A 25,625-nucleotide genomic window follows, 5' to 3' on the forward strand; every position below is an offset into this window, starting at 1 on the left:
AAAATAATAGGTAGGATACAACATGGGTTCATAAATTCTACTTCTTATTAGCTATTTTAGATGTCATGGAATGCAAAATGAACAGAGTTTTTATTATGTCTTTTCCCACTTCTGAAAACTTTACTTCATGAAGCACATAGGGACCCTCAGAATAGCATTTTATTTATTTATTTTTATTTTTTGAGACAGAATCTCACTCTGTCACCCAGGCTGCAGTGCAGTGGTATGATCTTGGCTCACTGCAACCTCCACCTCTTGGGTTCAAGCGATTCTCGTGCCTCAGCCTCCCAAGTACGTGGGACTACAGGCATGCACCACTATTCCTAGCTAATTTTTTATATTTTTAGTAGAAATGGAGTTTCACTATGTTGGCCAGGTTGGTCTCAAACTCCTGACCTCAGGTGATCCACCTGCCTTGGCCTCCCAAAGTGCTGGGATTATAGGCGTGAGCCACCGCACCTGGCAGCATTTCATTTCTGAGATGCCATTTACGATCTGCCCTGTCCTTTCGGAAAAGTTTAGAATCTAAAGCCAACCCCAGGATATACCTTGTTTCTAGTCTGGTACCAGCTTCTGTCACTCAGCCCCTTCCATGTCCTCTCCTGACAAAGCCGAGTCCCTTTGCATTTTATAGAGCTCACCTAACCAGCTCGGCTCAGGCTGTAATGAAAGGGACCAGTGGAGTGTAAATTCCTCCAGGTGCAGGACAAGGGGGTTGAGAGGGCTCTCACACCAGATGTCCCCTCAGCTCGAAGGGCAAAGAATCAGGTTCCAGAGTGTCCAAGTCTCCTGCCACCCGTTCATAGATTCCTCTTGGATCCTGATATGCGTCTTCAGGCCAGCGGAGGTTCCAGAGGCCCTGACAGGCAAAAAGTGGAGTTAGAACCATGGAGAGATGCCCTGTAGGTCTTCATTGAAGATCTGGGGGATACACGCCCCTGCTTAACTTTCCAGACAAAAACTGTTTTAGCTTTTACTAAACCCCCAAAATATACAAAAAAGGAGTGCGTTATAATGAACGCCTATGATGAACCCCATGTGCTTATCGCCTGACTTCAATAATATCAGGCCAGGCATGGTGGCTCATGCCTGTAATTCCAGCACTTTGGGAGGCCAAAGCAGGAGGGTTTATTGAGACCAGGAGTTCAAGACCAGCCTGGGCAACATAGTGAGATCCTGCATCTACAAAAAATATATATATATTTTTTTCTTAGACAGGGTCTGGCTCTGTCACCCAGGCTGGAGTGCAATGGTTGCTCCCTGCAACCTCCACCTTCTGGGCTCAATCCATTCTCCTGCCTCAGCCTCCCAAGTAGCTGGGACTACAGGCACACACCACCACACCAGCTAATTTTTGAATTTTTTTTTTTTTTTCAGAGACGAGGCTTCCATTGTTGCCCAGGCTGGTCTTGTACTCCTAAGTTCAATTGATCCACCCATCTCAGCCTTCCAAAGTGCTGGGATTATAACTGTGAGCCACTGCACCCAGCCTATAAAAAAGATTTTTAAAAAATTTAGCTAGGTGTGGTGGTGAGTGCCTATAGTCCTAGATACTCAGGAGGCTGAGGTAAGAGGATCACTTGAGCCCAGGAGGTCAAGGCTGCAGTGAGCCATGATTATGCCACTGTACTCCAGCCTGGTTGATAGAGTGAGACTGTCTCAAAAAAAGAAAAAAGAAAAAACCAGTAGCAACCCTTGCTCAATTGATTTATCTATATTTCTATCTTATTCCCCTCCCACACTAACTGGATTATTTTGAAGCAAGCCCAAGATATCCAATGATTTCATGTTAGAAAAATAATGTAAATGTCAGAAATATAAAACCTTTAGGCTGAGGATGGTGACTCATGCCTGTAATGCTAGCATTTTGGGAGGCCAAGGCAGGCGGATCACTTGAGGTCAGGAGTTCAAGACCAGCCTGGGCAATGGCAAAAAAACCCTGTCTCTACTAAGAATACAAAAATTAGCCAGGCATGATGGTGCATGCCTGTAATCCCAGCTACTTGGGAGGCTGAGGCAGGAGAATCGCTTGAACTTGGGAGGCAGAGGTTGCAGTGAGCTGAGATTGTGCTACTGCACTCCAGCCTGGGTTACAGAGCGAGCCTCCATTAAAATTTTTAAAAATGAACACTTTAAAAGTCCATGTTATCAGCTATGGCAACTATGGAATGTAAGTTATGATTCTATTGTCCTATGAATTTCCAAAACAGTTCCCTAATCATAATAGAAGAGAAAAACAAAACAAAACAAAACAAACAAACCAAAAACATGAAAGGTGGCCCTAACTGGGGATGTGTTTTGTTCTAGGGCTGGGAGAAAATGATTATTTTAGTTCAGCAGACTTCAGAGCAAATTGGCCCATACTCCAAATATGGCCTGCCATCTGCTTTTTTTTTTTACTGCCCAAGAGCTAAGAATGGTTTTCATTTATTTTTCTTTTTTTCTTTTCTTCTTTTTTTTTTTTTTTTTTTTTTTTTTTTTTTTTTTTTTTTTTTTTTGAGACGGAGTCTTGGTCTGTTGCCCAGGCTGGAGTGCAGTGGTGCAATCTTGGCTCACTGCAACCTCTGCCTCCTGGGTTTAAGCAATTCTTCTGCCTCAGCCTCCCGAGTGGCTGGGACTGCTGGCGCCCGCCACAACGCCCGGTTAACTTTTTGCATTTTTAGTAGAGATGGGGTTTCACCATATTGGTCAGGTTGGTCTGAAACTCCTGGTCTCAAGTGATCCGCCCGCCTCGGCCTCCCACAGTGCTGGGATTACAGGAATGAGCCACCGTGCCCAGCCCTGTTTTTCATTTTTTAATTGTTGAGGAAAAATGAAAAAAGATAACATTTGTGACACAGAAAAATTACATGAAGTTCAGATTACAGTGTCCAAAAATAAAGTTTTGTAGGAACATAGCCACACTCATTCATTTATGCATCGTCTATGGCTGCTTTTACTTTACAGTGGCAGAGTTTGTGTAGAGTTTGAGGAAGACCGTATGTCTCACACATTCCAAAGGGTTTACTATCTGGCCCTTTTCGAAAAAAGCCTGCAGCCTCCATCTGCGGATCTCTTAAAGAGAGCGCATATGGTCCAGCACCATGGACAGCGCTCTGCACCATGCTGGTGAGGAGCTAGGATCTGATAACAGTGCCTTGTATTGGAGGTCGTTCACAGAGACAGAAGGAAATCCTTGGACCAGAGGTGCCAGAGCATCAGCCAAGGCCACACAAGAAATCAGGGGTTCTGTCCCATCTCCCTAACTGTGCAGCAATGGGTGGGGGTTGGCTGGTGGTCAAAGTGCCTGTCTGTTGTTTTTGCCTGTACAGCCACCATCCTCACTTCCCTGCGAGCTCTCTGTCCCTCTCCCATTCTCAGCCCAGTGAACTGAGTGGGGCTGGCCCCTACTCCCTGATCGCATGGTGAACTGACCCAGGCCTCTCCTGTTAGCATATTCCATCCCCTGACTCAGGGATGTGTTCAGGGATGAGAATGTGACCCAAACTAGACCAATAAGTGTCAGCATTGGGCATTTGGGGCCACTGGAAAATAGGCGTTCTCTTTCTTTGAAGATTTCTAATCTCGTAGGATACAAATCTAGATTTTCTAGGAACATTTTTTCCCTTTCTTTTTTGAAACATGGTCTCTCAGGCTGGAATGCAGTGGCCCAGTCAGGGCTCACGGCAGCCTCAACTTCCCTGGCTCAGGCGTTCCTCCTACCTCAGCCTCCTGAGTAGCTGGGACCACAGGCATGCATCACTATGCCCAGTTAGTTTTTTAAACTTTTTTTTTTTTGACACAGAGTCTTGCTCTGTTGCCCAGGCTGGAGTGCAGTGGCATGATCTCCGCTCACTGCAACCTGCGCCTCTCAGGTTCAAGCAATTCTCCTGCGTCAGCCTCCCAAGTAGCTGGGATTACAAGTGTGTGCCACCACACCCAGATAATTTTTGCATGTTTTGTAGAAACAAGGTTTCACCATGTTAGCCAGACTGGTCTCGAACTCTTGACCTCAGGTAATCCACCCGCCTCGGCCTCCCAGAGTGTTGGGATTACAGGCGTGAGCCACCATGCTCGGCTTTTTTTTTTTTTTTCAAGATGGGGTCTTATTATGTTGCCCAGGCTGGTCTCCAGCACCTGGGCTCAAGCAATCCACCTACCTCAGCCTGCTGAGATTACAGATGTGAGCCGTGACCATGCCTAGCCATAATAGCATTTTTGGGGAGGAAAATTCTGGGCCCAGCTGGGCCTGATGACAATTGTATGCCTTGATTTTTCAGTTGAATGGGCCCCCAAATTTTCTCTTTCTCTCCCTTTAATCAGTGGAGTAGATACGGCTAATTATCTAAAAACATTCATGTCTACTTCCTTCCACAGCAGCAGAATTGCAGCAAGGCACATCACTGCCAAGCTAGACCATATTTTACAGCCTCCTTTGCCATCAGATGTGACCGTGTGACTCTATTCTCATCAGGGGAGTGAGAGCAGAGTGGTGTGCACCATTTCTGGGCCTGGGCCACAAGGCAAGGTTGTGCCTTCTCCACATTCTTTCACCTTTTCCCATGGGTTGAACCCCCAGTGAACTAGCCCATTCATTTAGACTCAGATGACTTGAGCAGGGCCGCTTGTGTCTGACTGTGAAAAAGAAATAGACTGCCATCTTTTTTTTCACAGACAGGGTCTTGCTCTGTTGCCCAGACTGGAGTGCAGTGGTGCCATCATGGCTCACTGCAGCTTCTAACTCCTGAGCTCAAGGGATCCTCCTGGCTCAGCCTCCTGAGTAGCTGGGACTATAGGTGCACACCTCCATGCCTGGCTCGTTTTTTAATCTTTTGTAGAGACAAGTCACTATATTGCCCAGGCTTGTCTCAAACTCATGGGCTCAAGCAATTTTCCTGCCTTGACCTCCCAAAGTGTTGGGATTACAGGCATGAACCATCATGCCCAGCCAACTGTCTTCTTTAAACCACTGGATCATGGTTAGGCCTCTTTGTTACAGCAGCTAGCTGGCCCTAACTTAATACAAGCAGTAGGAGGTAGGCTCCCAGCACTAGCCAGAAAGGATGGCTACTGATGCAAAGCTCCTCACCATCTGCACTTCATCGTAGAGGGGTCCCCAGGCTCCAGACAGGGGGTACGTTCTTTCTGCCTCATCATACAAGTGCTCAGGGAAGGCCATATCCTCATCTTCACCTGTGAAACCTGGAGTTGGAGTGGAAGGGAGACATGATCAAGGCACCCGGTCCAGGCGTTGGGGGTACCTCTGAGTGGGGTCCTAACTCACCTTGGGAATAAGACACCTCCTCCTGTGTCAGGGGCAGCTGGGGGCTGAAGTCCCTCAGGGAGCGGTAATACGGCTCTGCCTCTGTTGTGCTGACCTGTTCCCCACACGCAAAACAGACAAAGCCCTTTCCATCCTCTGACCCCACGGTCCCAGGAAGGGCAGTGATCAACCTGATGCTAACGGCAGGGTTTCAGTCACCGTTGGTGCCCTGACTGTGGGGTCTCCAGGGCCACCCCCACTCACCGTGGAGCTCCGAGTGTCCTGCTCTCCTGTCCACTGGCTCTCCTCATATTCGTTCCTGACTCGGTCCTCTGACCTTCCAGGATGGAGGTGTGGAGGGCAGTTGAGTGCTGCCCCCCGCCACCCATCTCCCCCAAACCTCCTCCCTCAGAGCCTTCTTTACAGAAAAATATCCCCACTTACTCTGCCTCTGTCTTCCCTGAGATGCCTGAAGGAAACAGGAATAAAGGGCTCAGTGACCCCATACAAGCCCCTCCCCTGGCCCCAGGAAGTTCCCCATCACCCTCAGGTCTCCACCCCCGCAGGGAAGGTCTCTCCTCACCCTCAGCAAGACGCCTGAGTCTCCGCTGCCAGAGGACCCCCCCCCCCCGACACAGGAGGCATTGGAGAGGAGCAGAAGTCCCCCAAGACCAAGCAGCACAGGCAGCAGGGGCAGCCCCGAGGGTCCTAGGGGTAGAAGATACCCCTCAGTGAATCCCAGACAACAGGCTGTAGGCCAGGAGTGGGTCTCCCCGAGAAAGCCTACCCCTGAACCAAGTCCCTCCCCCAGGGTCAGAGAAACAGATGGGGAGGGGTCTCTGTGTCCAACCCTTCTGCCACCCAAGGGCAGGTGGCCTCTTAAGTCAAGCCATTAACAAAATGTCCTCTCTTTGCTCGAACTCTGCAAACTCAGAACTGAACTCCGGACTCAGGAGGGAGCTTCAGCTCCTTAGCTGGGCACTGAAGACTTTCTGTGGTCCAGCCTCTTCCAACGCCTCCAGCCATGTCCACTGAACTTAGACCCTGGTACTGGATTGTCCAGCCACACAAACCAAACCAACCACTAGCTGTTTCCGGAATCACTGAAGCAAATTCGCACCTTAGAGCTTTGGAATAGCTAAGTGTTTGTCCTCAAATGTCCTTTCTTCTCAAGCAAACTTCTGTTTGCCTTTCAAATTCCATCTCAAGGTCAGGCGCTGCGGCACATGCGTGTAATCCCAGCACGTTGGGAGGTCAAGGTGGGAGGATCGCTTGAGCCTAGGAGCTCAAGACCAGCCTAGGCAACATAGCAAGGCCACTTCTTTCCAAAAAATTTAAAAGTTTAGCAGCATGGTGGTGCATGTTTATAGTCCCAGCTACTTGGGAGACTGAGGCAGGAGGATTGCTTGAGCCCAGTAACTCAAGGCTCCAGTGAGCTATGATTGCACCACTGCACTCCAGCATGGGCGGCAGAGCAAGACCCTGTCTCTGGAAAAAAAAAAAAAAATCCCATCTCAAGGACTTCTTTATTTTATTTTATTTTTTAATTAAGATAGAGTTAGCTGGGCGTGGTGGCTCACATCTATAATCCCAGCACTCTGGAAGGCCGATGCAGGTGGATTACAAGGTCAGGAGTTCAAAATCAGCCTGGCCAACACAGTGAAACCCCGTCTCTACGAAAATACAAAAAATTAGCCGGGTGTGGTGGCAGGCATCTGTAGTCCCAGCTACTCGGGAGGCTGAGGCAGGGAAATCACTTGAACCAGGGAGGTGGAGATTGCAGTGAGTCGAGATCACACCACTGCACTCCAGCCTGGGTGACAGAGTGAGATTCTGTCTCAAAAAAAAAAAAAAAAAGAGTTTGTTTCACTCTGTCACCCAGACTGGAGTGCAGTGGCACAATCTCAGCTCACTGCAACCTCTACCTCCCAGGTTTGAGTGATTCTTCTCCCTCAGCCTCCCAAGTAGCTGGGACTACAGGCGCATGCCACCACACCCAGCTAAAGTTTTGCTTTTGATTTTTAGTAGAGACAGGGTTTCGCCATGTTGGACAGACTGGTCTTGAACTTTTGGGCTCAAGTGATCTGCCCACCTCAGCCTCCCACAGTGCTGAGATTATAGGCGTGAGCCACCACGCCCAGCCTCAAATGACTTCTTTCCACTAACTTCCATCCCAGTCAATATCAGGCTGACTTGGCTGCTGTATCCCTGAGGACAAGTCTGAATCCCTCTAAGTAGGCATCTGTTAGGTGGCCATCTCCCCTATCTTCTACTAACAGCACTTTTTTCCCCTGGGGAGAACAGCCACTCACCACTCTCAGTCTTGGGCCCAGGCAGGACTCCATAGTGGGCACATGGCCTGGCCTGAACAATAAGAGTCTCCATTCCTCTCTCCACAGTGATTGTTTAGACACAGGCATTTGACCCAATGTGTGTTTTTAACAAAACATTTAGGACAATTCTACTAGCTGTCAAGAAGACAGAGGTTGGGGAGGGCTTCTCTGCCCCTCTGATTGAAGAAACTCAGAAAGAAGCCAGCACAGATGAAGACAAAGTTGAGAGAGGGTGAAAAACAGATCGCTGGTGAGATTTTTGAGCACCTGAAAGTGGCCACACTTGGAAGTTTTATTTCATGTACCAAGCCTTTTTTTTCCCCTTGAGACAGGGTCTCACTCAGTTGCCCAGGCTGGAGTGCAGTGACGTGATCTCGGCTCATTGAAGCCTCAACCTCCTGGGCTCAAGAAATCCTCCCGCATCAGCCTCCTGAGTAGCTGGGACTACAAGTGTGCACCACCATGACTTGCTAATTTTTTTGTTTTTGTTTTATAGAGATGGGGTTTCACCTCGTTGCCCAGGTTTGTCTCCAATGCCTGGGTTCAAGTGATCTACCTGCCTCAGCCTCCCAAAGTGCCAGGATTATAGGCATGAGCCACTGTGCCCAGCCAAGTCATTCTTTTATGTGTTAACAAAACAGCTGTATTTCTGTCACTTGCAACCTTTTTCTCAGGCTCTGAAGGGGATTGTTTGCCAAACGGTTGCAATCCTCTCCTGGTAGTCACATCCTTGAGTACAGGGCCTTTCCACACTGACTCTGTGTTGAGCCATGTCTCCAATGAGACAATAGTAACTGGGACAGAATCAGCTAGTAAATTGGAATGTACTCTCTTGCTGCTTTTGACCCCTGTGACCACCTTCATGTGAAAAAGTCAAGAAGAGACACGTGCCCAGTTATCTCCATTGTTCCAACCAAGAGGCCAGATGACCATCAGACATGTGGGAAGGGGGCAACCCTAGACCACCCAGTCCAGTGGAGCTGCCAGCTGACTGCAGAGATTACTTAAGCCAGCCCAGACCAGCACCGTTCTGCCAGACTCTTAGAATCATGAGAAAGAATGTTGCTATAAGCACCCATGTTTGGGGTGGTTTGTTATACAGCAAATGCTAACTGATGCAGGCTTCTTACAGGACATGGAGTGAGCCAATTTTTTCAGAATTAAACAAAATTTGGAAGAGAGAAAAATTTATCACTCCAGGCAAGAGAAAGATCAAAGAAAAAAAAGTGGCCAGATGCAGTGGCTCACCTCTGTAATCTCAGCACTTTGGGAGGCTGAGGTGGGCGAATCACGAGGTCAGGAGTTAGAGACCATCTGGCTAACACGATGAAACCCCATTTATACTAAAAATACAAAAAATTAGCTGGCTGTGGTGGCACATGCATGTAGTCCCAGCTACTCAGGAGGCTGAAGCAAGAGAAGAAACTGGGAGGTGGAGGTTGCAGTGAGCCGATATCGCACCACTGCACTCCAGTCTGGGTGACAGAGCAAGACTCGGTCTCAAAAAAAAAAAAAGAAAAAAAAGCCGGGTGCCATGGCCCATGCCTGTAATCCTATAATCCCAGCACTTTGGGAAGCTGAGACAGGCAGATCACTTGAGATCAGGAGTTTGAGACCAGCCTGGTCAACATGGCAAAACCCTGTCCCTACTAAAAAAGTACAACAATTAACCAGGTGTGGTGGCGGGTGCCTGTAATCCCAGCAACTCGGGAGGCTGAGGCAAAAGAATTGCTTGAACCTGGGAGATGGAGGTTTCAGTGAGCCAAGATTTTGCCACTGCACTACAGCCTGGGCAACAGAACGAGACTATGTGTCAAAAAAAAAAAAAAAGAAAGAAAAAAGAGGAAGCTCTAAGGGGTCTGCAAGTCTGCAGGGAGAGAACTAAGCCTTTTTTATTTTATTTTTTTGAGATAGGGTCTCCCTCTGTTCCCAAGGCTGGAGTGCAGTGGCTCAGTCATAGCTCACTGCATCCTCCAACTCCTGGGTTTACATAATCCTCCCACCTCAGCCTTCTGAGTAGTCGGGACTACAGGCACATGCCACCACAGCCAGCTATTTTTTATTTTTGCAAAGATGGAGTCTCACCATGTTGCCCAGGCTAGTCTCAACTCCTGGGCTCAAGAGATCACATGCCTTGACCTCCCAAAGGCATGAGCCACTGAGCTCGGCCAGAACTAAGTTGTTAAGCAGCTGTGACTACGAGCAGAGCAGGTAGGGTCAAAGACAAAGAGACGTCTCCTTTGGGGAGACGGGAGGGATCAGGGGACAGAGGACTTGCCTGCAGGCGGCTCTATGGGCAACTGGTCTTCAGGTTCTCTGGAAGGCTGGTCCAGACCTGGGGAGTGGATATAGAGATTACAACTTAACACTAAGTCGGTGAGCTGAGATTGTACCACTGTACTCCAACCTGGTTGACAGAGCAAGACTCCATCTGCCTGCCTCAGCCTCCCAAAGTGCTGGGATTACAGGCCTGAGCCACTGCGCCCAGATAATTTTTTTTTTCCCCGAGACAGAGTCTTGCTCTGTCACCCAGGCTGGAGTACAGTGGCGCAATCTTGGCTCACTGCAACCTCCATCGCCCAGGTTCAAGCAATTCTCCTGCCTCAGCCTCCCAAGTAGCTGGGACTACAGGCGCCCGCCACCACACCCGGCTAACTTTTTTAGTAGAAATGGGGTTTCACCATGTTGGCCAGGCTGGTCTCGAACTCCTGACCTTGTGATTCGCCCACCTCGGCCTTCCAGAGTGCTGGGATTACAGGCATGAGCCACTGTGCCTGGCCAATTTTTTTATTTTTTATTTTATTTTATTTTTTAAAGAGACAGAGTCTCACTCTGTGGCCCAGGCTTGAGTGTAATGGCATGATCATAGCTCACTGCAGCCTTGACCTCCTGGGCTCAAGCTATCCTCCTGCCTCAGACTCCTGACTAGCTGGGACTACAGGCATGCACCACCACGCCTGGCCCAAAAATTAATTGTTGATGAGCACTTTCAGTGTACAAGATCCTTTTCACCTGAATTATCAATTTGTTGAGTTAACCAAAAAAGACTTTGGGCTCTCGATCCCTTAATAGAAGTATAAGTTCTAAAGCAAAGGAGGCAAGTGTCATACTTTATGTTTTAGTGTTCAAAGGGAAGACAGGAATGGGGTAGGGGGAAGAGCAGAGAAGATTGTAGAGATGAGAAAGTGTCCTTCCTTACATTGAGAAAAACCCTGCTCTGTCAGGAAGAGGAAAACAGAAAGAAGAAGCTTGCAGCCGGGAGTGGTGGCTCACCCCTGTAATCCCAGCACTTTGGGAGACTGAGGCAGGTGGCTCACCTGAAGTAAGGAGTTTGAGACCAGTCTGGCCAACATGGTGAAACCCCGTCTCTACCAAAAATACAAAAATTAGCCAGGTGGGGTGGCATGCACCTGTAATCCCAGCTACTTGGAAGGCTAAGGCAGGAGAATTGCTTGAACCTGGGAGGCAGAGGTTACAGTGAACGGAGATCATGCCACTGTACTCCAGCCTGAGTGACAGAGCAAGATTCCGTCACACACACACACACACACAAAAAAAAAAAAAAAAAAGAAAGAAAGGGAAAAAAAAACGAAAGAAAGAAAAAAGAAAGAAAAAGAAACTGAGCCACAAAGATCTGTGCTATATAATATATTTTTAGAAACTGAGACACTTGCCTATGGTCACACAACTAGGAGGTAGCAGAGAGGGGATTTGAACCCAAGCTTCTCTGAACCAGGCTCTGTAAGGATTAACCATTGCAATACTATACCTATCAGAATTGTAACATATTCATCATATTCAAGGAATTTGTCCTTCTTATCCTACTTGCTGAATTTATTGGAATAAAGTCATTCAAAATATTCCCTTATTATCCTCTTAATGTCTGTGGAGTCTGTGGTAATATCCCTTCTTCCATTCCTGTTATTGGTAACTTGTATCTTCTCTCTTTTTTTGTCTTAATCAGCTTCATAAATGTTACTGATTTTTTTTCAAATAACCAGCTTCCGGTTTCATTGATTTTTCCCAGTTGTTTTTCTGTTTTCTAATTCATTCATTTCTGCTCTTACCATTATTATTTTCTTCTTTCTTTTTACTTTGGGTTTAATTTGTTTTTATTAGTTTCTTTCTTTCTTTATTTTTTCTTTTTTTTTTTTTTTTTGAGATGGAGTTTTGCTCTAGTTGCTCAGGCTGGAGTGCAATGGCATGATCTCCGCTCACTGCAACCTCTGTCTCCCAGGTTCAAGTGATTCTTTTGCCTCAGTCTCCCAAGTAACTGGGATTACAGGCATGTGCCACCACGCCCGGCTAATTTTGTATTTTCAGTAGAGACAGGGTTTTTCCTTGTTGGTCAGGCTGGTCTCGAACTCCCAACCTTAGGTGATCCACCCGCCTTGGCCTCCCAAAGTGCTGGGATTACAGGCATGAGCCATGCTTTCTTAAGATGAAAACTTAGAATATGCATTCGAGGTGATTCTCAAAAGAAAAAAAAAAAAAACTAGGCCAGGCGTGGTGGCTCACACCTGTAATCCCAACACGTTGGGAGGCCAAGGCAGGTGGATCACTTGAGGTCAGGAGTTCAAGACCGGCCTGGCCAACATGGTAAAACCCCGTCTCTACTAAAAATACAAAAATTAGCCAGGCGTGGTGGCACATGCCTGTAATCCCAGCTACTTGGGAGGCTGAGGCAGGAAAATTGCTCAAACCTGGGAGGCGGAGGTTGCAGTGAGCTGAGATGGCACCATTGCACTCCAGCCTGGGCAACAAGAACAAAACTGTGTCTCAAAACAAAAACAAACAAACAAAAACTGGCCAAGCATGGTGGCTCATGCCTGTAATCTCAGCACTTTGGGAGGCCAAGGCAGGTGGATCACTTGAGGTCAGGAGTTCAACACCAGGCTGGCCAACATGGTGAAACCCCGTCTCTACTAAAAATACTAAAATTAGCCAGGTGTGGTGGCACATGCCTGTAATCCCAGCTACTTAGGAGGCTGAGGCAGGAGAATTGCTTGAGCCAGGGAGGCGGAGGTTGTAGCGAGCCAGGATCGCACCACTGCACTCCAGCCTGGGTGACAGAGTGAGACCCCATCTCAAAAATAAAAAATAAGGCTGAGCGTGGTGGCTCAGGCCTATAATTCCAGCACTTTGGGAGGCCGCGGCAGGTGGATCATGAGGTCAGGAGTTCAAGACCAGCCTGACCAACATGGTGAAACCCCGTCTCTATTAAAAATACAAAATTAGCCAGGCATGGTGGCACATGCCTGTAATCCCAGTTACTCGGAAGGCTGAGGCAAGAGAATCGCTTGAACCCGAGAGATGAAGGTTGCAGTGAGCCAAGATCGTACCATTGCACTCCAGCCTGGGCAACAAGAGTGAAACTCCGTTTCAAAAAAATAAAATAAATAAAAAATAAATAACTAAAATAAGCACTTAATACTATATATTTCCCTCTAAATACTGCTTTAACTGCAACCTCAAATTTTTATATGTTTTCATTTTCATTTAATTCAAACTGTTTTCTAATTTCCCTTGGTCATTAATCACATTCAGTTGTGGTTAACGGCTGGTCTCCAGTTCATCTGCCCGAGTTTCAGTCTCGTCTTTATCTTTTACTAGCTGTGTGACCTTGGACAATTTGTTTAACAGCTCTAGGCCTCAGTAACTCATCATAAAAAGGGAATTGTATTGACTTCACTGTACTACCCTACACATCCTCTGAGGCACACTCCAACCTGCTCAAGCCTTCTTTCCCACCTGGGGTAGTGATGGGAAGCTGGGTCCCCTAGTCAGCCAGTCCACTGTCTCCCAAGGCATTGCTGGCCAGCAGCCAGACCTTGTATCGTGTAGAAGGCTGCAGACCAGTCAGTGTGAAGGTGGTGGCCTGGGGTGGTAGGACATCCATATAGTGGAACCCTGGAGTCCCCAGGGCCTCATACCTGCAGGACAGGGGGGATAGTAAGTTCAGGGAAGTGCCCCAGCCCATTGGCTGCCTCCCCTTCCTTCCTGCCTCGACAAGGACCCACTTGATGCAGAACCTGTGTGGCAGGCCCCCATCAAAGCCAGGCTTCCACTCCAACTCCGCAGAGTGTGGGGTCAGACTCACAACCTTTAATCCTGATGGAGGGTCAGGGCGGCCTATGGGGAGAAAGATGGGAAAGCAGTCAGAGGATACAGAAGAATCCCAGAAGATTCTGTCCAAGTTTTCCCTAGGAATGATTTTAAATATACAATTGCTTCTCATTGTTCACGGTATAGTCATGTTCTATAAGGTCACTGTGAACACTCCTCTGGCAAACATCAAACTGTTCCTAAAATCCCAGTACTTTGTGAGATCAAGGCTGGAGGATTGCTTGAGCCCAGAAGTTCGAGACCAGCCTGGGCAACATAGCAAGACCCTTTCTCAAATTAAACATTACAATTAAAAATAATTTTAAAAAGAAGTAAGTGAAAACAAAACCAAAAGAAACAGCAAAAAAAATTCAAGACCAAATGGTTGCTTCTATGGAAAATGAAGGTTAGGTTTCTTTCTTTTTTCATTCTTTTTTTTTAGATAGAGTTTCACTCTTATTGCCCAGGCTGGAGTGTAGTGGTGCAATCTTGGCTCACTGCAAACTCTGCCTCCTGGGTTCAAGCAATTCTCCTGCCTCAGTCTCCCAAGTAGCTGGATTACAGGTGCCCGCCACCATGCCCAGTTAATTTTTTGTATTTTTAGTAAAGACGAGGTTTCACCATGTTGGCCAGGCTTGTCTCGAACTCTTGACCTCAGGTGATCCACCCGCCTTGGCCTCCCAAAGTGCTGGTATTACAGGCATGAGCCACCGCGCCTGGCTTGGTTAGGTTTCTTTTCTTCTTCTTTGAGATGGAGTCTTGCTCTGTTGCCTAGGCTGGAGTGCAGTGGCCCGATCTCAGCTCACCATAACCTCCACCTCCCAGGTTCAACAATTCTCCTACCTCAGCCTCCCGAGTAACTGGGATTACAAGTGCGTGCCACCACGCCCAGCTATTTTTTTTTTTTTTTTTTTTAGTAGAGACGGGGTTTCACCATACTGGTCAGGCTGGTCTGAAATTCCTGACTTTGTGATCTGGCCACCTCAGACTTCCAAAGTGCTGGGATTACAGGCATGAGCCACCACACCTGGCTAATCCTAGTATTTTTATACCACTGTTAGGAAGAGAAAGAATTCTGTTTCCTCTGGGAATCTAACAGACCACTATGAGGGCCCTTAGAATAAAGCCAACACAGAGGTATGCAAACATAACAATGGAGAGGGCTGGGTGTGATGACTCACACCTGTAATCCCACCACTTTGGGAGGCTGAGGCAGGCACATCACCTGAAGTCAGGAGACCAGCCTGGCCAACAAGGTGAAACCCCATCTCTACTAGAAATGCAAAAATTAGCTGGGTGTGGTGGCAGGCGCCTGTAATCTCAGCTACTTGGTAGGCTTGGCTCCAGAAGGAGCCAAGATTGCACCATTGCACTTTAGCCTGGGTGACAAGAGTAAAGCTCTGTTTCAACAACAACAAAGAATGGAGAGTTGCTGATGACAGCTGAACCTAGCTCCAGAAACCCCTGAAAATCTATTTTTCAGTTACTTGAGCTAATAAGTACCCCCTCTCCATCTTTTTTTTTCTTTTCTTTTCTTTTTCTTTTGCCTTTGTTGTGGGTCTCCCTGAAGATCCAGTCTCCACTAGGATTTTCAGGGCAGGCAAAAACTCCAGCCTCACATATACACATATTCTCAGGTTTCAGAAACATGGGCAGCCCAGGGCCAATCAGGGATGTGAGAATGGATCCAAGGAGCACCCCCTCCCCAACACCCTCACAGCCCCTCCATACTGATGCTGACGAATTGAATGTTGGCTTGGTCCGAGCCTAGGGGGTTAGTGGCTGTGCGTGTGAAGAGGGCGTAATCCTGGGCTGCAGACACATTGGCAATGGTCAGGAGGCTGCTGTGGACACCACCCTGGTGGTATGTGTGCTCTGTGTACCTAGAGAGAAGGTAGGGCACCACTCATCCTTTCATTCACCCCACCACTTATGCTTGGAATCATCTATACAGACATCCATTCATTTAACCATCTGCCTATCTATCCATTCATCCATTAATCTTTTAATCCACTCATCCATTCACTCACTCATTCCTCCATGCATTAATCTTCCTTCTCTGCACCCTTCTCTGCAGGGACTCAGGGAGGGGAAATGGGGCTGGAGGTCCAGACCTGGGGCTGGAGTGCTGCCTGGCTGGGCCTGGGCTCACCTGGGATCTTGGAGATCCAGAAGGACCCCATTTTTGGTCCAAGTGAAAACGATGTTGGGGACACCTCGGGCACGGCAGTGGAGGGTGGCAGAACTGGTGCTGTCCCCAGCTGCAGCCACCTTAGTTAGGGGAGTGGGGTGCTCCACCTGGGGGGCAACTGGGAGGGGATGGGAGGTCAACATGAGCTATGTGGGAGGCATGAGGGCTGTGGGTTCAGTGGCAGGTCTTAAAGTCAGGTGTTTGGGTGATACCCACATCTGACAACAAGACGGACCAGCCCTCGTGCTGGAGGCGCCACCCCATTGTCCACGATGCACTGGTAAGCACCAGCCTGGGCCAGTTTGGCCTGGTGAATCTGCAGGTGCCCCGTGGGTCCCTTGGATATCTTCGCCATGTCATCCAGGCTCTGGTCCTCCTCCTCTTCTCCCCGGAGGCCCGAGTCAAGAATTGTCCTCCCAGTCTAGCCCCAGATCCATCACTGCCCAAACTGTCCCTTTTGTAGCCTCATTCTCCTAGACACAATCACCCTCCACAGAGGTACTGAAGAAAAAAAAAATTCTCCTGTCATCCATCTGTCCATTTACCCAATCCATCTTTTTATCCACCAATCCAGGCAACCACCTACCCATCCATTCACCCAACCACTTATGCTTGCAACCATCTATCCATCCATTTATCCATCTGCTTATCTATCCATTCATCCATTTATCTTTCCATCCACTCATCGGTTTACTCACTCATTTCTCTGCCCATTTGTCTTCTTTCTCTGCACCCATGTATCCACCCTTGTAGCTCTGCACCCATTCACACAACTATTCACTCATGATTGCACACCCATAAATGCATGCATCTGTTCAGATATTTACCCAGATACTTATTTATTCATCTCTCCATTGATCTTTCCACCCATCCATCCATCAATTCATCCATCATCCTTCCATAGATATCTTTCCTCTGCTGGTGTATCCATTCATCCATCTACTCTCTATCCACTGATTTTTCTCCTTCAATCATCTACTCACCCATCCACTCACCCATTTATCCATCCTTTCATTTGTCCATCTGTTCTTCCATCCACTCACTCATTCATCCACCTGTTCATCCACTTACCTACCTATCGACCCATCTATCCATCTACCCACTCACTCTCCTGACTGTCTACCATTCATCCATCCATTCATTTTGCCACCAACAGTTATTCGTTCTGGGAGCATTCCCTGACGAGTATATAGTTATACAGGATCATACAGATGTAGGTGGTCCCCACTCCCAAGGAACTCACAGTCAAGAAACCACAACCCTTGGACCCCACCTCCTTTCACCAAAGGCTGGGTCCTCACCAGTCTCTCCCAGCTGAACATGCCTGGGAGAATGGGATTGGCATCAACCGTGCAGACTGTATCCACAGAACCCCCAACGTTCACCTCAGTGGGGTCCTGGAGGGCACGGATGGTGGGAGCATCTGGTGGAAGGCAGAGGCTTAGGGAAGGCACTTGGGACCAGACAGGTCTCCGTGGGAGAGGGCCCCAGGTGGGAGGGATGTCTTAGGAGTTCCAGGAAAGTTAGAGATGTGGACCCAATCTGCCCTTAATACGAAAGAGTTGGAGGAGAGTTCTCAAGGTTAGCGAGGTTGTCTCCACCCTCCACTATGCCTCTGTGATAGAGTGGGTTGGGTGGGCTTCCAGAATTGTGAGGGGGGGCCTTCTACAATGGGCTCCCATTCCTGACGGGAGCAGCTTCCGAGTCTACGTCGGCCCCCTCTCTGGGCAGAGATTCCACACTGGGTCTCTCTAGTGGAAGGGGTTCCGCCGTGGGCGTGGTTACACCGCGGCGGGGACTACCAGAGCCAGAGCGGGAGGGTTCCAGGATGGGTGGCTATCCCCGGATGGTCGGAGTTCCCACAAGGAGGAGACTCCACATTGGGCAAGGTTCCTTTGGTGGGTGTGGTTTCCATGGTGGGCGGGACTTACAGTGCCCGTCCAACCGCAGCAGCGCTTCCGAGGTCCCCTGGGAGTTCTGGCAGTGCAGCTGATAGAGGCCGTCGTCCGCGCCGGTCACATTCCACAGATGCAGAGCCCCGCTGGACAGGATGCGATGCCGGGGGCCGCCCGCTGGGGAAGGCCAGAATAAAGGATCTGGCAGGCCCTCCCATTCCCGGGACCCCTCCTCATGCCCACTTCCCTCACCTGGACTGAGGCGATAGGCGCAGAAGGTCCAGTTGAAGGCCTCGGGGGCGGGGTTAGCGGACACGGACACGGGCAGCAACGCCTCACCCTGCTCCACCGCGGTCACCACCAGCACCTGCTCCCCCAGGAACTCTGGACGGTCTTCAGAGGGGGCGCCACAGGGAGTCAAGATTGTTGTCAAGGTCAGGATCAAGGACAGATTGGAGATCAGGCACAGGTTCAAGGGTTAAAGTGGGGAGATCACTAAGGGTTTAAGGTTGTGGACAAGGCAACAAGTTCAGAACTGAATTCAAGGGTAAAGTTCGGGATAGAAATTAGAATACAGTTTAGGAAAAGAGTAGAAGCCAGCATCAGGTTGAAGGATGGAAAGAGGGTCATGATAGGGATCGGGGTTAGGAGAGAGGACAAAGGCAATATGGGAGTGGACAGGATAGGATTTGGCCCAGGACTATTGGTCAGGATGAAGGTAGGGAGTTTCAAGTTTCAGGATGGGGTTAATGATAGAGTGATAGTGTCAAAGCAAAGACCCAGGCCAGGCTCAGTGGCTCACGCCTCTGCTCCCAGAACTTTCGGAGGCCAAGGCAGGAGGATCACTTGAGTCAAGGTGTTCAAGATCAGCCTGGGCAACTTAGAGAGATACCATCTCTATTTAAAATTAAAAGTACAAAAAATCAGCCTAGTGTAGTGGGATGCGCCTGTAATGCCAGCACTTTTGGAGGCCAAGGCAGGAGTATTGCTTCAGCCCAGGGGTTGAAGACCAGCCTGGGCAACATAGTGAGGCCCTGTTGCTACAAAAAAAAAAAAAAAAAAAAAAAAAAAAACTAGCCAAAAGTGGTAGTGCACACCTGTAGTTTCAGCTACTCAGGAGGCTGAGGTAGGATCACTTGAGCTCAGAAGCTGGAGGCTGCAGTGAGCTATGATTGCGTCACTACATTGCAGCCCCAGCCACAGAGGGAAACTCCATCAAAAAAGAGAGAGAAAGAGGAAGGAAGGAAGGAAGGAGGGAGGGAGAGAGGGAAGGAGGGAGGGAGGGAGGGAAGGAAGGAAGGAAGGAAGCAAGCCAGCCAGCCAGCCGGGCGTGGTGGCTCACGCCTGTAATCCCAGCACTTTGGAAGGCCAAGGCGGGCGGATCACCAAGTCAGGAGATCAAGACCATCTTGGCTAACACGGTGAAACCCCGTCTCTACCAAAACTACAAAAATAAAATTAGCCGGGCATGGTGGCAAGCGACTGTAGTCCCAGCTACTCGGGAGGCTGAGGCAGGAGAATGGCGTGAACCATGGTAGGCGGAGCTTGCAGTGAGCCCAGATCGCACCACTACACTCCAGCCTGGGTGACAGAGCCAGACTCCATCAAAAAAAAAAAAAAAAAAAAAAAAAAAAAAAAAAAAAAAGGCGGGGCGGGGGGCAGGGGGCGCGGCGGAGACGCAAGGAGTAGGTTAGGGTCAGGAAGGCATCAAGAGGACCTTTCCAGCCGGGGCACATACACAGGACGTTGAGGCAATAGAAGGAGCTCACGGTTTCGCGGAGCTCGGCGCTGTGGGCGCGGCAGGTCACGCATTGGCCATGATCGAGGGATGACACTTGCAGAAAGACGCTTCTGGCCGTGGCGGAGCCTTTGAACGGGGCTCTCCGGGGCGGGACGGCCAAGCCCTCCAGCCTGTGGACCCGGGGTGAGGCCAGGGCTGCGAGCAGAGCCAGAGGCTGGAGAGGGGCTAGGCACCGGCCGGACATGCGTGGAGCGGGGCGAGGCCAGAGAGGGGCGGGGTCCCTCACACTCCCACCTCTCGCCTTCCTTGCCCCAGGACAAGCTGACCGGCGGGTTGCTGCTAACGCTGATGCATGTCAAGTTTAAGGCGTCCCCCGGGGGCAGTGCGGATGCGTTGGCCAGGATGGTCACGTTAGTTGGGGGAACTGGGAGAGGGGGTTGGAGGAGCGAGACTCAGAGGTTAGGGGCGGCCTGGTCTGCGTCCATCCCGCCTGCACCCCAGGCTCCGTCCAGTCTCGGGTGCCCCACCCCGCCCCCGCCCGCACCCCGCGAGTCCAGGGTTCGCTGGGTCCCTGCCCAACCTGGCTCTGTCCTCCACCCTGTCCTGCCCCGGCGGAGTCCGCCCCCGGGCCTCAGCCGTGCGCGCCCTCACACTGCACCGCCAGCTACGTGGACGCGCTGAGCTGGCCAGCCTTGCACATGAACTTGGCCTGGTTGTCCGACGGCCCTGTGACCAGCACCAGCTCTCGGGAGAAGGTGCTCCCAGATTTCTCCACGTTGCCGAGCTGCATGCACCGCGGCTCCTGCGGCAGCCGCGACTCAGTCACAGTGCGCGAGTCCTATGGGGCGGGAGTGACTGGGGGCCGCAGGCAGCCCTGCTGCTTCCACCAACCCCCAACTCCCGCACCCTGCCCACTGGGTTGGTGCTGCCAGCCCAGACAAAGCCTTTTTGGTGATACGGAGAAACACCGTCATCAGCGCCACCCCCCTAGGGCAAAGCAGTGGGGAGTGGAACTGAGTAACCCCTGCCCTGGAGTCTCTCTGGCCTCCCCGGATCCCTGTGCACGGCAGTTTTGGGGATCTGAATCCCTCTTCTGTACCACACCCAAACCCCCGCTCAGCCTCTGCAGCCACCTGCGGGCCGTCAGCGCACTCCTCAAAATCTATTTCTGCTCTGTTTACCCAACACCAAGTGCAGGAAACTCCCTTGAAATTCCCAGGCCTTTCCCAGAATGCCTCAATTCCTTTTCTTAAAATTCCCACTGTCCCCAAAGATTTCCTTTGAAATTTTCCTTAATTCCAGTGCATTTCCATAGATTACTTTCTTTTTTTTTTTTGTTGTTGCTGCTGCACAAATTAAACTTTCCATAGATTCTGAATATTTCCCGATATTATATCTTATAATCCCAGTCTTTTAACAGATTCCTTTATATTGCCCAGATTCTCAGCACTTCCCCAGAATTCCATCCTATTAAAATGAAATTCCATTGTCATTTCTATAATTCCTAGTCTTCCCCCCAACATTTTCAACCAGCTCCCTAACTTCTCAGGATTTTCTTAGAATTAGGCTTCTCTTTCATTTTAACGAAATTTCATTTTCTTACCTCCAAATCCCAAGAATTTGATTTAATACTAATGAGTTTTCGATAGTCTGTGGAATTACTAGCTTTTCTCCAAATTTTCTTTTTCTTTTTCTTTTTTTCTGGGATTCAAGTCTTTCCCTAAAATTCCTGACATTTCAGCTGAATTCTGAGATTTTTCACTAGAATTTTCCTTAATTTTAACGAAATTACCTTTTCTCTAGAATACCTAATCTTGATTCAGAATTCCAATTTTTATCCTAGAACTCTGTTTCCCCAGAATTTTCCTAGGATTCCATTTAATTCTCATGGCATTTTTTGTCTTTCCTGATTCCCTGCCAAACCTCAGAATCTCTAGTACTTTTCCAGAAATTTAATCTTTTTCCAAGATTGCCCAAGATTCTGAAGGAAAGAAGGGGGCCTGGTCCTTCCCCCACATTCCTGGCCACCCCCATAGCCCTGGTGGCACCAACCTTGTACCATGTGAGGGAGGGCTCTGGGTTGCCCCTGATGGCCAAACACACCAGTCTCACCCGGGTCCCAGCCCGGAGCTTCTGCTCCTCTGGGGCACACTCAGTCCACAGTTTCTGGGCGGGATCTGAGAGGAGAGGCAGGAAGAGTGACTTTTTCTCTGGGCTGGGTCCTGAGGCTTGGGGGCATTGCTGGGTAAGGGCAGACACTCACATTTTACGTTCAGGGTGAGCAACTTCTTGAGGGTCTCCTTGGCGAAGGCTTCACTGAAGGCCTCACATGTGAGGGTCAGACTGTTGTCCTCCCGCCGCACCAGGAATGTCAGGTTGGACATGGAGATGTAACCACCATGTAATCCCTGGCAGGGAATGAGCTTCAGATGTGGGGACTGCAGCACCCCCATCCATTGTGTTAGAGGCCTGAGTCCATCTCAGTCTCCAGCAGGGACACATGAGCCATCTCTAACACCCCTCTGTTGGACCCATGGTCCTCAAGGAGAAAGCCCCCAGGCTGCTGGACCCATCCCCTTCCCAATCCACGAGTCATGCCCTGCACCCCCCATGCTCAGACCCAGGAGCCTGGCCCCCGCCTCACATCCATGATCGTCTCCTCCATGGGCAGCAGCTGCCGCCAGCCCAGCCACCATCGTAGCAGGACCCGTGGGCGACTGGACTTGCTGACACAGGAGAGTGTCACGTTCTTGTTCTCAACCTGGGATGCAGATCCCAGGATAGTAATGGCACTAGGGGGAACTGCAGGGACAGAGAGGGAAGACATTAAGCTGAGCTGAATTTCTCACATACCAGCCCAGAGAGAACAACAGGACTGGAGACACATGCTGAGATCTTTGGCATCCAGTAGGCATAATTTGGGGGCACACATAGATGGTTCTCTGAGGCACAGACCGACAGGTGGGCAGCTGGCACCAGGACTCACAGGTGACCTGCAGCATGATGCTGCGCTCCTGGGTCCCTGCAGACACGCTGTTATGGGCCTCGCAGCTGAGCCACGCTCCATGGTCTTCTGGCCTCACGGTCATCACCAGCACACTGCGGGCCACGGCCTGGGTGTGCTCTGTGCCCCACACTGTGGACGCCGGCTGGCTATTCTGGAGACAGGGACAGGCCTGGGCCAGCTCAGGACCAGCTCCCGGCCTCCGCTCTCCCCACAGTTCCCATGCCCGCGACTGCCCTCACCTTCAGTCACTGCAGTGTGGCTAAGGGATTCCCCCATTGGGCCACACATGGCAGCTCCAAACTCTGTCCTGCCCGCACATGCCCCTCATCCAAGCCTGGCCACTCGATGACAGGGGGTCCTGGAGGGACTGGGAGATATCAGTCACTCAATGGGCCTGGAGTAGCCCATCCACTCTTTCCAGGACCCACAAGCTGCTTTTGAAACCCCATGTTTCTCTGAGTGCCTGAATTTCCATAATTCCTGTGATTCCCCTACACCCCCCAGTGCCTGCTCCCCATCCTCAGCGCCCTAGTTGGCCCAGTTCTCCACTTACACAGAACATTCACGGTGAATGAGGCCTTGATGGGGGCCTCCAGTGCTGGGCTAGACGCCTCACAGACTAGCAACTGCCCATTATCCGAGCTCTGGGGTGTCACCCTGGGATGAGAATTCACGGTTCTGGAGTCAGAGTCATCATCCGAAATCTGGCGAGTCAGGGAGAAGAGGCGGGGATGCTGCCTCTGGTCCCCACACCTGGTCTAAGTCCCCATGGCGATCTCCTCTGGGATCCGGGGTTCCATGGGAGAGATTCTGGGAGTGAGCAGCGAGAACTGGAGCCTAGAGAGACCCACATCTGATCAAACTTTAGTGCCTGGGACTCTGGAACTGAGGTTCCCATGAAGTTTTTTTGTTTATTTGTTTGTCTTTTGAGACAGAATTTGGCTCTGTCGCCCAGGCTGGAGTGCAGTGGTGCGATGTCAGCTCACTGCAACTTCCACTTCTTGGGTTCAAACAATTCTTCTGCCTCAGCCCCCTGACAAGCTGGGAGTATAGGCATGTGCCACCACGCCAGGCTAATTTTTGTATTTTTAGTGAAAACAGGGTTTCACCATGTTGACCAGTTGATCTTGAACTCCTGACCTCAGGTGATCCACCCACCTCAGCCCCCCAAAGTGTTGAGATTACAGGCATGAGCCACCACCCCTGTTCCCTGTGAAGAAGCTTTGAGAGTCAGCTTTGAGAGTTCCCCATGAAGAAGCATTGGGTCGCAGATGTTCATACGTAGCCCAAGCTTCATGCTTTCATCCCTGGGGTCTGTGGTTCCCATGGGGAAAATTAGGGGTCATGGTTGGGGTTTTTTTTCAGTTTCCACACCTGGCTGTGTCCTCCACAGTGAAGAGCTTCTGCTGGGAGCCCTCGTTCATGTTTGCAGAGATGTCGGATATTGTCTGTCCACCTTGGGGCAACAAGAGAGCTAGAGGGGTTCTGGGCTCCCCACAAGATAGATTCTGGGGAGCATGGCCTGGAAGTCCTCAGAGTGGATGTGATGCCCCCTCCCTCCTGGTTCTAGAGGACAAGGGCCTGGGGCACAGCTGGATCCCCTCCCGACTTTCTGGACTGCCTGAAGGCTGCAATCTTCAGTGCTGGGTCCTGGGCCTCCCCACTCCTCTCAACTCCTTGCTGGGTTGTGCCATGTACCCCATCCCTCAGCTTCTCATGTCTGCACCAGCACTACTGCCCGTATCTCTATCTGGTCCTCAGTCTTGTGCTGGATGCCGCCTCCTCAATGTGCCCTCCCATCCACTGTGTCCCACACTGGCCTCAGCATCTCCTCACACCTTCTCCTGGGTCCCCATCCCAGGGATGACATCTTTTCTGGGGCCCTTAGGAGGGCACTGGTCAGGGACACACACCCTTCCCACTCCAGAGGCTTCATGCTGCCCCCTGCCACCCAGTTCACCCTCACTCACTCAGGAGAATGGTGATGTCAGGTGCTGGCTTTGCATCCCCAGACAAACAGCTGACCACGTACCCTTGCCCAGCTACCCAAGGGACCATGGTGCCTGCCTCCGGGGTCAGGTGGAGCAGCTTGGGAGGAACTGGTGAGAAGGGTCTGGGGTAAGCTTCCAGCACTGAGAAGGATTTGAAGATTGGAGCTTGGTACCAAGGGTCTGGGAGAGGAGAAACTGGGGGCTTGGACTCCTGGGTCCTGGGGTAAGGGAGGGCTTGAAGCCCAGACTCGTGGGTCCTGGGGGTCTGTCACCCATACCCAGGATGGAGAGGATCACTCTGGGAGACACGAACTCGGGCCCCATCATGGAGTGGCCGACCTGGCACTCATACTGCGTGTCATCGCTGAGGTCACCAGCCTCGATGTGGAGGTGGAATTCACCTGCAGGGGGAGTCGGAGGTCAGGGTTGCAACTTGGGCTGGTGGCTGAGGGTCTCAGGCTCTGATCCCTTACCTCTAGCAGGGTCCCCTTCCAGGCGGTACCTCGGGAAGCCTGGGATCCTGGGGTCGGGGCCCAGGAGCAGCCCGTCTTTGGCCCATTGCACCGCACTGCCAGGGGTGCTGACCCCACACCACAGCTCCACCGAGGCCCCCTTCACCACTGCCAGGTTTTCAGGCAGGGCCCAGAAGCCCTGGGGGATGGAGGCAGGAATCGCCAACTGTGTCAGGCCTGGGGACACAGCAGGGTGCAAGGAAAGGGCAGAGGGTTTGTCTAGGGAAGGTAAGTGGGAAATGGGGGCCACTTGGCACTGGGTACAAGGCTGGGATCCCACTCACCTTCAGTCAGCAGCCCCAGGAGCAGGAGAGGAGCCTTGAGCATCGTCCCCAGGGCCATCATGGGTCCCCCTACTGTTACCCCCACAGTGCCCGCAGCCAGCCACCTGCGTCTGTCTGGCTCTCTCTGAGTCCCTCTCTCTGTGTCTCTGCCATCTGCTTTTTTTTAATCTCTCTTTCCATTACTCTCCTCCCTTTCTCTGTTTTCCTCTCCTCCCGTCAGTGTCTCTCTATCTCTGTCTTGCTCTCTCAGTCTCAATCTCTGAGTCTCTTTCTCTGTCCCTTTAAAATAATTTTTTTCTTTTTTTTTTTTTTTTTAGAGACAGG

General features: G+C 50.4%; 1 protein-coding gene across 1 annotated transcript; it reads right to left on the reverse strand.

Moving 5' to 3' along the window:
• Positions 1 to 727: 727 nt before the first annotated feature.
• Positions 728 to 25,359, reverse strand: LOC139358870 (nephrin-like). The gene is given in 30 exon segments (XM_071080932.1): positions 728 to 859; positions 5,069 to 5,181; positions 5,264 to 5,357; positions 5,507 to 5,579; positions 5,687 to 5,711; positions 5,826 to 5,868; positions 5,871 to 5,950; positions 9,854 to 9,910; positions 13,327 to 13,508; positions 13,596 to 13,707; positions 15,412 to 15,563; positions 15,833 to 15,989; positions 16,088 to 16,255; positions 17,145 to 17,294; positions 17,803 to 17,943; positions 18,019 to 18,159; positions 19,505 to 19,677; positions 19,802 to 19,931; positions 20,159 to 20,345; positions 21,560 to 21,684; positions 21,771 to 21,915; positions 22,152 to 22,309; positions 22,494 to 22,665; positions 22,754 to 22,881; positions 23,068 to 23,171; positions 23,889 to 23,970; positions 24,485 to 24,613; positions 24,784 to 24,906; positions 24,979 to 25,194; positions 25,302 to 25,359. Coding segments are annotated over 30 exon segments (3,750 nt in total).
• Positions 25,360 to 25,625: the final 266 nt, after the last annotated feature.

This window comes from Macaca nemestrina, chromosome 15, assembly GCF_043159975.1.
Source record: "Macaca nemestrina isolate mMacNem1 chromosome 15, mMacNem.hap1, whole genome shotgun sequence".
NCBI classification, from domain to species: domain Eukaryota; kingdom Metazoa; phylum Chordata; class Mammalia; order Primates; family Cercopithecidae; genus Macaca; species Macaca nemestrina.